General features: G+C 37.5%; 1 protein-coding gene across 1 annotated transcript in view; it reads right to left on the reverse strand.

The window, feature by feature from the left end:
* LOC126336317 (uncharacterized) overlaps positions 1–13777 on the reverse strand; it is a 176573-nt gene that overhangs the window by 39137 nt on the left and 123659 nt on the right. Inside the window, exons 10-11 of the mRNA XM_049999878.1 lie at positions 12314–12387; positions 12152–12228 (exon numbers count right to left, since the gene is read on the reverse strand). Of these exons, the coding sequence (XP_049855835.1) occupies positions 12152–12228; positions 12314–12387 (151 nt within the window). The remainder of the gene's footprint in view (positions 1–12151; positions 12229–12313; positions 12388–13777) is intronic.

Raw genomic sequence — 13777 nt, forward strand, 5'->3', positions numbered from 1 at the left:
GAACCATAATCGCAAATTACAGTGAACATTAAAGCCTTACTGTTAGGACTAGAATAGAGATATCTTTGTGTAAGTAGTTCCTGCCAGAAAGAAATAATTAATGATAAATGTTAGTAATGCAAAGCTTGCAATAGTGGTGCACTTACATGGAATTTATGTATTTGAGATATAGAAGTGGAACATACAAACCAATACTTGAAATAAGAATGGCTGGAGAATGGATGAAGAAACACACATAAAAAAGTAACAGTTAATCCAAAGCCTATAGATTTTTTAAGCAGTTGATTGGGCTAAAGAATGATACTGACAGGGAACATAAGGAAGAAAGGCAGTGATGTAAAGGTGTTGAGGGAAATGAAATCTAACTGCTGACCTTAACATCAAGAGGAATAGAAAGGACAGGAAAGGAGTATGATATATGAATCTTCAATGTTTTGTTACACCTCTGCCACTGCAGAGTAATAATAATGGTGAGATAACATTTGATTTATTTTAAAAATTATACACACCATTGATAATGTAGTTAGTGGTAAAGATTTATCACTGGATGTAAATGGTAAGATGATGATAAAGACTGCTTTATAAAAGATTTCTCTTTTAACCGTTACCTACATATAAGGAAATCTGCAGTCATGGAATGAGTCAAACACAAGCACAACATTGAAATTTCAACCACTTCTAGTAAACAGCTGAATTCTATTATATGAAGCTTGTGATCTATTAATTCTCCAGCTCTGTAAGAGTGAAGAAGAGACCTAAACACTGGATTCATCAAGGAAGAGGCTCAATATATTCAGACATGTTGCTATGTTTGGCTGGGTCAAGCAAGAGAATCAGATATATCACTTAATTACCTTAAATAAGAAAAAAAAATCTTCAAAAGAAGAAGTAATTTCCATTTTTGAAAGCCTGTTAATAAAGATATATTTGTTGTGAACAAAACAATACACAAGAAAAAAGGGAGCTAAATGATGAGGTCGTATTTCAAGATATTGTCCAAAAGGGATGAAAGCAGCATTGATGAAAGTCAACAGAATTTGAATAGCACCAGTGATGATGCAGCAGGAATTTTTCTTGATGTTGTGAATACAGTGTCAAGATCACAGATTTCTTCTGCTATTTACATGCTCCATGGACAACCTTGATCTGGCACTCATCTGTCGCCTGACGGCAGCTAGTGGATGGTAACCACATACGAAAATGCTCTGAAAGAAAAACCAAGGTGGTAAATGGCCTAAAGTGCTCCTAAAAACAGGTACAAGGTGATGTTCACAGGAGGCAATAAGACAGAACCAGATATATGTGCATCTCCTTTTCAAGCAGGAGATTGACGTGTGGACAGATACATAATGGAAAGCACAGGCTCTTAATTATACTGTATACAGTTTCAGTCTTAGATTCATGGCGAAAATCCTTAGGGAAATAGGATCATGGGAGGAGAGGGAAGGGTGGGAAGAAATCTGACATGGACACAGTATTTACCCAGAGAGAAACCGTCTGCCAGATGAAAGATAATATCTGAGGGGTATAATGAGGAGGAGGGTAAAAGGAGATCTTGACAAAAGATTTTTCAGGAAATCCCAGGAAGTTCTGCTCATATACAACAAAAATTGGATCAATACCCTCCATTGTCTCTTGCTGCCTAGTCAATTGTTGAAACTGAAGACAATAGATAGGAAGCAGGAATGTGAAAATACACATTTAAAAATTAATTCAGCCATAAGGCTCCTTTCAACACATAACTTTCGGACAGCCTTCCCAAGCTTGTACTTATAAAAATATCTTAGAAAGTAAACAGCCCCATGTAGCATGAGAATAGCACAGTTTATGAGGAACATAAATGAAATAAAGCACAGAACTGCTCAGCAATACCACTAACATTCATTTATGAAGAAGAACCAGTGCAGATTCAGGAAACAACACACATACAATCACGGATATTATTCAATCACAAATGATTTTGATGTGGGTGAACAGGTATATTTCTTCTTCACAGATTTCCATCAAGCTATCAATACTGTACCACACTACTCTGTGATAATCAAGATATTATCATATGGAATATTTTTAAATGACATAATTCTGGCATCATCTGACTAAGTTTTTCTTATTACTTCCACTCTTGTGACTTCGACTTTTCAGCCACTATCAAGTGCAGTTGTGAGGCATTTGTCTGTGACACATTGTCCTCTCACACTTTCATTTCTATCAAAAAATGAGTTGCATACATCTTGCTTATCACCCACACTCTCTCTTTCAGTTCAGACATTATTTGCTTTTCTTGATTAAATTGTTTTTGCACTTAACTAAATGAGAGATTAGGGACAGCAGTGCACTTTTATTTCAACTCTGTTCTGATCCTGGAGAAACATGTTGTTACTCAAGTTTACAAGAGCTTCTGTATCTTGTTGCTTTCAGCTCACGAGAACCTCCAACTTTGAGGAATAATCTTCCCTGCACACAAGGCAGGCACACTAACTGCAACTCAGAACCGAGTTCACCACAGAGGCAGGAGTAAACACAATTCAGCCCTGCCAGCCTAACCCAGCGTTCGAGCAGGACAAAAGCATTCTGCAGGACAGGTGGACTCAGCATTGAGTTCAGAAAATTTAGGACAGAAGGCTTAGGAATATGGAGAGATGGAAGCCTCTCGAGTTCCTAACTGGCCCCAGTGGGTTTGGGCTCAATTCCCATCCCCTGATTGTAGGAACAGTAAGGCCTTTTCATTGATTGATCAAAGTAAGTGCACTGAGAGGAGACACTGAGGTTTGAGAGGACTCCACAGAGGATTCACTCTGGGCCTTACTTTCAGGACCACCATGACATTGATAAGCAGAACTGGACTTTGGACTTATGTCAAGTAGCTGGAGTTTGATTTAATAGTTCACAGGATTTAGATAAATCTCTCGTGATCACATCTAAGAAGACGACTTTGCCCATGGCCACAATCACGACAGCATTAGCACTTGCAGCATCACATCATATGGTGACATCATACATATTCACTGCAAACATGATAAGCTTGCAACGCAAAGTAATCTACCGACAACAGGAATTTCGCCTATTTCAGGAGAGAGAGTTTCATTTCTATGGTTTAGCTTCTGCCAATTTCTTACTGTAACATGTGCTTCAAGATATCAGTACATGTCTTAACATGTCTGTATAACATGCAGTTATCTGTATAAAAACTAGATATATAGACATATTGTCATGAAAATATGACAGCAAAGTGTCTGAACAAGAACTGACAGTGTGTTTCACCTACGAAAATTCAGATGAGACATATGGTTTTTATAGGTAGATATGAATTGTAATATTTTGATGATGTTTCACACAGACACGTTTGATATTTACTAATAAATTCTCCAGTTGCATGTGACGATGGCTTAAAAGCTGAAATCACGATAGTGGAAATAATAAAAATATGTGTACAGCTATTTGGCAGTAGCATCATCACATAAAAGAACATCAGTATGGAATATTATGTCTGATAAGTGATTAACTCACATAATATTTTGCTGACAGAGGTCACAAACTGATACCAGTGAATTTCAACAGAAATGAAGTCATGTGATGTATGTATCGAGGAATTGTAATAGGATCACTGATGTTCTCAGTAAAGGACAAAAAATGCATAATATAGGGTCACATCAGCAATGTCAGATTTTTCACTGTAGTGATGTGCACTTAAAAAAGTGGGGGCATGGGTTGATGGGCAGTGGCAAGCAGCAGTGTAGCATCTGATGCTCAAACCAGTAACATCATTCTACCAAAGTTATTTGTGGAACATTCTTCATGGTGTGCATAGAATTTTTATCATTGATTTAATGTTAGTTTAGGTATGGTGAGGGTGCTTAGCCATTGTAGTGTTTACGTTTGGTGGTATAAAACAAACACAACAAGTAGTACATTAAGAAGTGACAGCAATGTAATTGATTTTAGTGAGAATCATTAGCAAAAACATTAGGCCAGGATGGTGTATACCTCAGCATTGTTCATTACCAGGACAGACAACAGAAGGATATTGTGGCAGAGGACAGACAGAAAGCACACTGGCAAAGTCCTCCTCTCCATAGAGCACATCATGCAACTGCTTTCTTAGTTTTGCATCATTATAATAAAGCTCTTGTCTAGAAGGAAGTATCATTGCTTGGTGGCTGGATGGAAATGCAAACCAATTTAGGCAGTACTTCTAGGTAGTGTACTGAATCAAAGCTCTATTAAAATATGGAGACACAAAAGATAATGCCCATAAGTAACTATTACAACACTAGTGGTAAACACCTGGCGTTGGGGTAATATTTGGGAACAAATTAAATGAAAATGTGAAATCAGTTGTAGGGAAGACAAATGGAAGAACCAGACTCATTGTGGGAAATCTGGAAAAGTGCAGTGCATCTGTGAAGGATGCTGCATAGATGTTAGAGCAATTTATTCTAGACTAATACTCCTGTATGTGGGGTCATGATCAAGAAGAACTGGCAGCAGAAATGGAATGAATACACAAACACTGTGATAGGACTGTATCAAGTTGGTATAAATGACAAAAAATATAGAAAAAGGTAATTCTGTCCTTATGAAATTCTGTTGGGTAAATTTAGAAAGCTGCTATCTGTGATAGGGTGTGCAACTATTTTACTGTTTGCTTATGTGAATGGAATATTTGTGGTAATAGTTATTATTATTGGGTTTTGGGACATGCCTATACAGCCATCTCAATAATGCAATGTCAGTTATGATTATATGAATGTAAGGCAACACAACAACCAACCACTGAGAGGAGAAAATCTCTGACCCAGCCAGGAATCGAACACAGACTCCTTTGGTTAGCAATCTACCATGCTGACTGTGCAACTACTGAGGCGGACATAGAGAATGGTTAATACTGGAACGAAGCATCCTTCACCCTGCATAGTACATTTGTTGGTGGAGTATATATGTAAGTGTATAACAGATTATAGGTCAATAAACAATATTCCTGCTATAAATCTAACAAATTAAGATCACATGGCACAAAAACATTGAAATTATATAACATTTCAGTGCTGAAAGTAGGAAGGAAGAATGCAATTGACTCCCTTATGCGATTCAGGGAAACCACATAAAACCTAAATGTGGATGGTCAGACGGGAGAATGAGCTGCCATCCTCACATATGTCAATCTCAGTCTTAATGACGGCAGGACCTCACCTGATAAGAGAATTTACACGGTTGCCTCATAACTAATGACAATTTCAATGAACAGTGATTTCTGTTCATATAACAGACCCTGAAAGGTGGGGAAGATGTTTCAGCAACTAAGATCTCATTCTCCTATAATCCTGAATAAAACTGATTGCTATGTATGCTTAATTTCCATTGTATTCAATATAATACAATGTCTTACCACTTTTTATAAGAAGGAAGTTATTAGACTGGTTCTGTTACGTTTCTCTCTAACATTGTTGTATGATACAACAATTAAACATTTCAGGTAATTATATGTGCCAAACCAATACATTAACTGTGATGTTTGACATTCATGAGTACCTACTGTGTGTGCTAGCTAAGCATTGCTCATTGACAGACAAAGCTCTGACTACCCAAGTTTTTTTTCTATTCCTTACAAACTCTGCAGATGTTCTACAATGGTGATATGCAGCCTCCGAGAGTGGCAGGGATGGCACAGTTGGCAGCATACTGTTCAAAAATGATATGGGTCTGGATTTTAATCCCAGCCCGATGCACCCAAAAACTGGTATGTGCACTCAGTGCAGAACAACAGAGTGCATTCTCATGCATATCAGACTTCATGTTGTATTTTTTGCTTACAAAACACAAATCTATATAAGAAGTGAAATATATGTTTTCATAATACTGACTGGTGTCCAGAAAACTCTGTTTAATAAATAGACATTCTGTTACACATTGCAACTGCAGCTACTGTAATTTGTATATTATGAACCACATGCCAATTAACACAAAGGCAGTTGTAATGTAACAATCATGTTACACAGAGTAACAATGTTAACCACTAACAATGCATAGCTCAGTTGACATCACTAAAATTTGCCTTGTGAACTGTAACAATTATACTGCAAGTTTAATTTTTATCCCAGCAGTTATTAAGCAGATGTTCACATTCACAGAGCTCTGATCATCAATAATCCTGTGAGAAAAATCGATTATAAACACTGATACAATGATAAGCATGCATTCTTTGATCCATCATCTAAACTTTTATTTTTTAATTAGGCACTTTTTCGCTAGTGACCACAAACAAGTGACCATGTTAAGGGTACATCTGAATGAGGTGGAATTCCAAGCAATGGAAATGGTGCCACAGGGGTCTGGAATGCCATTGTATGTCACTGGAAATAAATCTGTGAGTGATGGAGAAATTAGCACACATAATTCTCTGAGTTGGTATAGAAATGATTCTGTTATTATTACTGGATAAAAGTGTCACCAAATAACATACCCATAAAACATACTGACAGTGGTACTTCATTATTTCAAAGCACAGCTGTAGATTAAAGCTGTACATTAAAACTGAAGAAACTACAAACAGGTGCTAACTTAAGGAGATGGGACCTGATAAACTGAAAGAACCAGAGGTTGTACAGAGTTTCAGGGAGAGGATAAGGGAACAATTGACAGGAATGGGGGAAAGAAATACAGTAGAAGACGAATGGGTAGCTCTGAGGGATGAAGTAGTGAAGGCAGCAGAGGATCAAGTAGGTAAAAAGATGAGGGCTAATAGAAATCCTTGGGTAACAGAAGAAATATTGAATTTAATTGATGAAAGGAGAAAATGTAAAAATGCAGTAAATGAAGCAGGCAAAAAGGAAAACACAGACATATCAAAAATGAGATTGACAGGAAGTGCAAAATGGCTAAGCAGGGATGGCTAGAGGACAATTGTAAGGATGTAGAGGCTTATCTCACTAGGGGTAAGATAGATACTGCCTACGGGAAAATTAAAGAGACCTTTGGAGAAAGAGAACGACTTCTATGAATATCAAGACCTCAGATGGAAACCCAGTTCTAAGCAAAGAAGGGAAAACAGAAAGGTGGAAGGAGTATATAGAGGGTTTATACAAGGGCGATGTACTTGAGGACTATATTATGGAAATGGAAGAGAATGTAGATGAGGACGAAATGGGAGATAATAAACTGCGTGAAGAGTTTGACAGAGCACTGAAAGACCTGAGTAGAAACAAGGCCCCCCAGAGTAGATAACATTCCATTAGAACTACTAGCAGCCTTGGGAGAGACAGTTGTGACAAAACTCTACAATCTGGTGAGCAAGATGTATGAGACAGGAGAAATACCCACAGACTTCAAGAAGAATATAATTCAAATCCCAAAGAAAGCAGGTGTTAACAGATGTGAAAATTACCGAACTATCAGTTTAATAAGTCACAGCTGCAAAATACTAAAACGAATTCTTTACAGACGAATGGAAAAACTGGTAGAAGCCGACCTCGGGGAAGATCAGTTTGGATTTCGTAGAAATGTTGGAACACATGAGGCAATACTAACCATACGACTTATCTTAGAAGAAAGATTAAGAAAAGGCAAACCTACGTTTCTAGCATTTGTAGACTTAGAGAAAGCTTTTGACAATGTTGATTGGAATACTCTCTTTCAAATTCTAAAGGTGGCAGGGGTAAAACACAGGGAGCGAAAGGCTATTTACAATTTGTACAGAAAGCAGATGGCAGTTATACGAGTCGATGGGTATGAAAGGGAAGCAGTGGTTGGGAAGGGAGTAAGACAGGGTTGTAGCCTATCCCCGATGCTATTCAATCTGTATATTGAGCAAGCAATAAAGGAAACAAAAGAAAAGTTCAGAGTAGGTATTAAAATGCATGGAGAAGAAATAAAAACTTTGAGGTTCGCTGATGACATTGTAATTCTGTCAGAGACAGCAAAGTACTTGGAAGAGCAGTTGAATGGAATGGACAGTGTCTTGAAAGGAGGGTATAAGATGAACAACAACAAAAGGAAAACTAGGATAATGGAATGTAGTCGAATTAAGTCGGGTGGTGCTGAGGGAATTAGATTAGGAAATGACACACTTCAAATAGCAGATGAGTGTTGCTATTTGGGCAGTAAAATAACTGATGATGGTCGAAATAGAGAGGATATAAAATGTAGAAAGCGTTTCTGAGGAAGAAAAATTTGTTAACATCGAGTATAGATTTAAGTGTCAGGAAGCCGTTTCTGAAAGTATTTTTATGGAGTGTAGCCATGTATGGAAGTGAAACATGGACGATAAATAGTTTGGACAAGAAGAGAATAGAAGATTTAGAAATGTGGTGCTACAGAAGTATGCTGAAGATTAGATGGGTAGATCACATAACTAATGAGGAGGTATTGAATAGAATGATGGAAAAGTGGAGTTTGTGGCACAACTTGACTAGAAGAAGGGATCGGTTGGTAGGACATGTTTTGAGGCATCAAGGGATCACAAATTTAGCATTGGAGGGCAGCGTGGAGGGTAAAAATAGTAGAGGGAGACCAAGAGATGAATACACTACGCAGATTCAGAGGGCTGTAGGTGGCAGTAAGTACTGGGAGATGAAGAAGCTTGCACAGGATAGAGTAGCATGGAGAGCTGCATCAAACCAGTCTCAGGACTGAAGACCACAACAGCAACAACAGCGTGAAACACATGTTAGAACCAAATACCATCAAATGCATAATGTGTGGAATAAAGAACTGTGCAAAAATGTTAAATCCAGCTACTAGTGCTGTTGGCATATCAGTGGCCATTACTGAAGCATCACACTATTAACTTCTCCACATATCGCAGTATTCGTTTGCCCAATGAATAGTTTGAAATTCATTTTTCTGCACTGCTTCTACAGAGTACATATCAGTGCTTCCCAACAAATTAATACTGCTTATTTCTCCACAAATACAAAGCAATTAAATGCTACAGCATGAATAATACTAGAAAGTTCATGACAGCACCCATAGCCAAAAAAATTCAGTGCAACCTAAGTGCTTGCTTGTGCATAAAATAAGAAGATCAAATAGCTTGTTTACCAAATCTGTGTACTTACTATGAAAATTACCAGCCTCTAAATATCTTCAGCAACACCATTCCCTCAATATTTATTGCAACAAAGGCACTGGACCCTAGGAAAAAATTCAATATCTGTTTTTGCCTTTTCACAATTATAGGAAGGGGCACAGGGAACAATTGCTCTATGCAACAATGCCATTTTCCCACTTAACTAAACGAGCATATATTTGTCTCAAGAGGAAGTCTAACTTTGTTGCAAGCTATTAAATGATTTTCTATGTCAGCTAACACTCTTTTGAAAAAATCATCCACTAAAATCTCACTCACAATAAAGGTAAATAGTAATAGTGAAGACTTCAGTCAACTGATAGTCAGCAAATATATATTATGGCCCACAGCTGTACATAAGCTAGCTATGAGTCACTTTTCTTGGGAAACACTTGCCCGTATGCGAGAAAAGTACTTGTTCATCCACCACACCACATCTTCAGGATGGAATGTAACAATATTATGAAAAGGATAGTTGCTACTCACCATATGTCAAAAGCAGACAAAACGCGCACGCACGCACGCACACACGCGCACACACACACACACACACACACACACACACACACACACACACACACACACACACACACACACACACAACACCAGTCTCCAGCAGCTGAAGGAAGACATTTCATCTACACAGACATTCTGTAAGAGACCTTACAATGCATGGCAGAGTGTACCTTCTACTACAGCTAGTAATTCTCTTTCTGTACCACTCACAAATGGAATTAGGGGGAAAATGACTGACTGTATGCTTCTGAGTGAACCATGATTTCTCTGTTCTTGCCTTTTCAGTCCTTATGTGATATATATGTTGTTGGCAGCAGGATTGTTCCACAGTCTCTTACAAATGCCAGTTCTGTAAACTTTCTCAACAATATTACGAGAAATGAGAACCAGTTTTTGACATAATTCTATAGGCTTTAATTACGTCATCTTTTCATGCACTTTCAAATCAACAGCTACCTTACGAAAAATGTTATAACTTGTTCTCCTAGGTGCCATGCATCCCATAAATAACAGGACACATTTTATGAAAACATATCAGTTACAAAAGATCACAGAACTAAAATCCCAATTGCAGTTGATGCAAAAATAGAGTTATTTCATGCTACTGCCATCATTTTACTTAAATTACCTATTTTTAAATTATGTGGTTGCTTATTTCATTTGACAGGCTGACTTACTGCCTTGCTGGCTTACTATCCCACTCTCACCAGTGAAGTATTCATCATACTAATCTGTGATTTAATTTCTTGATAGGGTTTACTGTATTAAGCACACTTTACATTTTGCATAACAATTACAATCACGCAAAAAGATTCATATCCTCCTGCAAAGTATTAAAAATAGATGGCTTTGAAGATCTGATCTTACAGCAACTGTCTGCCTTCCATCTCGCAATATAATATTTTAGTCTCAAAAAATATAGGATGCTGCCAACAAATGCCAGAAAATTATGATTATAACTGAAGGAAGCCATTCATAGTATATGACACCTTCTCTAGTCCAAAAATTTATTTCATCCTATTTTGATGACTAGTATTAACTTTTGTAAGGATGCTGTTTTTATTAGCAATCAGCTGTTCTTTACTTTCTAATTTACCATTTTTATCATATGTGACAACTTTTGAGACAGACAGTCAAAATTTTTACCAATCCCAGTGTCAACAAGCCAGAAGAGACAGAGAAATTGTCATCATCTTACTTTTATAAGTCAACAGGCTTGCTGCAGTGGTCACTGGTTCCTGTCTGATCACTGAAGTTAAGCACTGTTGGGCTTGGCTAACTCTTGGATGGGTGACCGTCAGGGTCTGTCGAGTGCTGTTGACAAGCAAGATGCACTTGGCCCTTGTGAGGCCAATGGGGGTGCTACTTGACTGAGAAGTAGCGGCTCTGGTCACAAAAATTGACAACAGATGTGAGTGCAGTCTACTGACTACATGCCCTTCTATATCTGCATCCAGTGACGCCTAATGCCTGAAGATGATAAGTCGGTCAGTCGAAACCATTGGGTCATCCAAGGTCTGTTTGGATGGAGTTTAATTTTGTACCATTAATTTCAAGTATGTCAAACCCAAACTTTCCCGTATTTGCCTTAAATTATTTAGGAAAACCACAGAAAATCTAAATTTGAATGGACAGACAGGGACTTGAACTGCCATACTTCTAAATATTAGTCCAGTGTCTTATCACAGTGCCACCTTATTTAACGTATCTGGAAATTCTCAGAAGGGTTTATATGGACCATTGTGACTTAGAGTGCTAAGAAAATCATCAAAACTCACCTTGTATATGGTAAATAATTCCTCCCATACTTTACTCAAAAGTTTTTTTCCCCACAAAGGGAACAAGAGTTACAAAGGTTTTAAACAGCTCCATGTGTCTGTACTCTGCTTTTAAATTCACAATAATAGTACAGTGAAGTGTTAATTTTTTCCACTATATACTCCATCTTCCTTAATTTACATCACATGCTCTTCAAGCAACAAAAGCTAGTGCACACCTGCAAGAACAGCTCTCCAAATAACTAATGGCAGATTCCTAACAGTAACATGTTCTTAGCGAGCCACATGAAACAATGAGCAAACTTATCAAATAAATATATTGTGTGAGCTGAAGTCCCCTTACATATGTATATGGAATATCCATCAATACTTAGAGGTCCAAAGGAATTTCTCCGCTGAACACAAAATTTTGGACCTACATTCTGAAACATCTTTGGTCCTGATATACATTTGGGATGGAAATGCTATTCGAGCCTACACTGTTATTAGCAAACAGACAGGCCTTTTGTTGAAGGCTTTTCTGTAGTTTAAGCAGATATCTACATTTGTGTCAGTGTTGTATTTGTCTCTGATGACTAGCAGCATGCATTAACAAATTGTTTACCAAGTTTTCTGCCTCAAGGTAGCAAGTTACCAAACATTGAAAGAATCTGAGTATGATTCTTGTAATAATCATTACTGACAAAGAAGTTTTACACTTGTAAGTACAGATTAGAATGCTAAATTGGTAATATTTTACCATACTTTGTAGTACACTTGCAGTTCTTCACTAACTAAATAACTATTGACTTACCTAGTTTCTTCATCCGTTTGCAGTGTTTGTGTAAGCGGTTCAATCTTTGGTGATACATTGCCTGCCATCTGTAAAGGCTGCAGAAAAGAATTTAATTAACATCTGGCACATAAAAAAAGACAACATATACAAAAGCTCTGACTAACTTACATTAGTACTCACAGTTTCTATGTGTGATTCAATGGAAATGTCCCCCCTTGCACATCCGTCTTCTCCATAGTATGGAAATGTTGCCCCTAATAACAGAGGTGGGCAACTAAAGTATACAAAAGATGTGATGTGGAAAAAACATCATAGACACAGAAATTTCTCTGAACCTACATACCAGTTAGTGGAAATGTCAAACCCACATATGAAGAAGAAAAGAACATTTATTTTCACTAAACAACAGCACTGTAATTGCTTAAAATGATTAAATTTGTTGTATTCCTTACATCACGTAATACACATGGAGTGCTTTCAAATTCTTATATTTAATTAAGTATTAAATTTAAAATGTAAAAGCGATTAAATGAATTTCTATTTGCAGATCAAGTTAAAACTAATTGTGATTGTAATATATTACTCCTTCACTTAGAGACAAAAGAGTTGTTCTGTAGATACAAAGCACAGCTTATGTCATGTACACAACAGCAATGAATCATTTAAGGAAAAAACAGGCAAGGATGTTGTGTGTGTGAATAGGAAATTGGGAATTACTTAAAGCAAAAATAATACAATATCAGAAATTGCAGGAGGGAAACAATAAACAAAAGTGAGGAAAGGCAACCACTCAGCTGCAGCTGATGTATGCCACATAGAAAGATGTTCTGTGACAGCAGAGACATTACTAGCTTTTGAGCTAGGATTGTTTTCCGGTAGCTGGACTGTTGGTAGCAGTTTGGGGCTTACAAGTGATTCCTTCCAGTGATTTCATATAACTTCTTACACCCTCTCACTGCAATGCACGACAGTTCCTGTCCATCAGTACATGATGTTTGCCTGGTCTTGGTTTAGCTGTAGCTGTTCATTCACATGTCATGTCACCAACAGTCAACCCGGGCAGTTTCAGAAGGGTTGAATTGTCCCTGATGGATTTACTACTCAGGTGACATCCAAAAAATAGACCTTGTACGAAGTCGCTGAGCCATTTTCCTGTTACTGCTTCTCTACTGACAACAATTCCCCTGCCTTCTTTTGTACTGGTGGGCCTGGCTCTTATGACATCTAGTAGTCAATTCTGCATTACACAGGGGTGTCAGGATTCTTTTGATCAGATAGGGTGTGTGTGATTGGATGTCTTAGGGTGTGTACTTAAAAAAGAAAAACCACACTAACTTAAAAGTTGGTGAAGTCTGAGTTTTTACATGTTGGTGTCAATGAACAAGTGGGTGAAGTTCTCCGTCAAGCTGACATCATGCCAACAACAGATACAGCAACAAATCAGAGATGGGCTGGGCTCTGTGAAAGATGCTGTCAACAAGCTGCACACGTTTGGAGCATGTGAAGCCAGTTGCAAGAGCAAAATAGTATACAGGGATATCTCTGGCAGATGCAAATCCATGAAGCTAAGTTAATTCATTAATATTGAAATAAGAGTTAATTTAGTTAAAATTATATTTTAGACTAGTGCATTTATTACTTTTC

The sequence above is a fragment of the Schistocerca gregaria genome, chromosome 2, assembly GCF_023897955.1.
Source record: "Schistocerca gregaria isolate iqSchGreg1 chromosome 2, iqSchGreg1.2, whole genome shotgun sequence".
Taxonomy (NCBI): domain Eukaryota; kingdom Metazoa; phylum Arthropoda; class Insecta; order Orthoptera; family Acrididae; genus Schistocerca; species Schistocerca gregaria.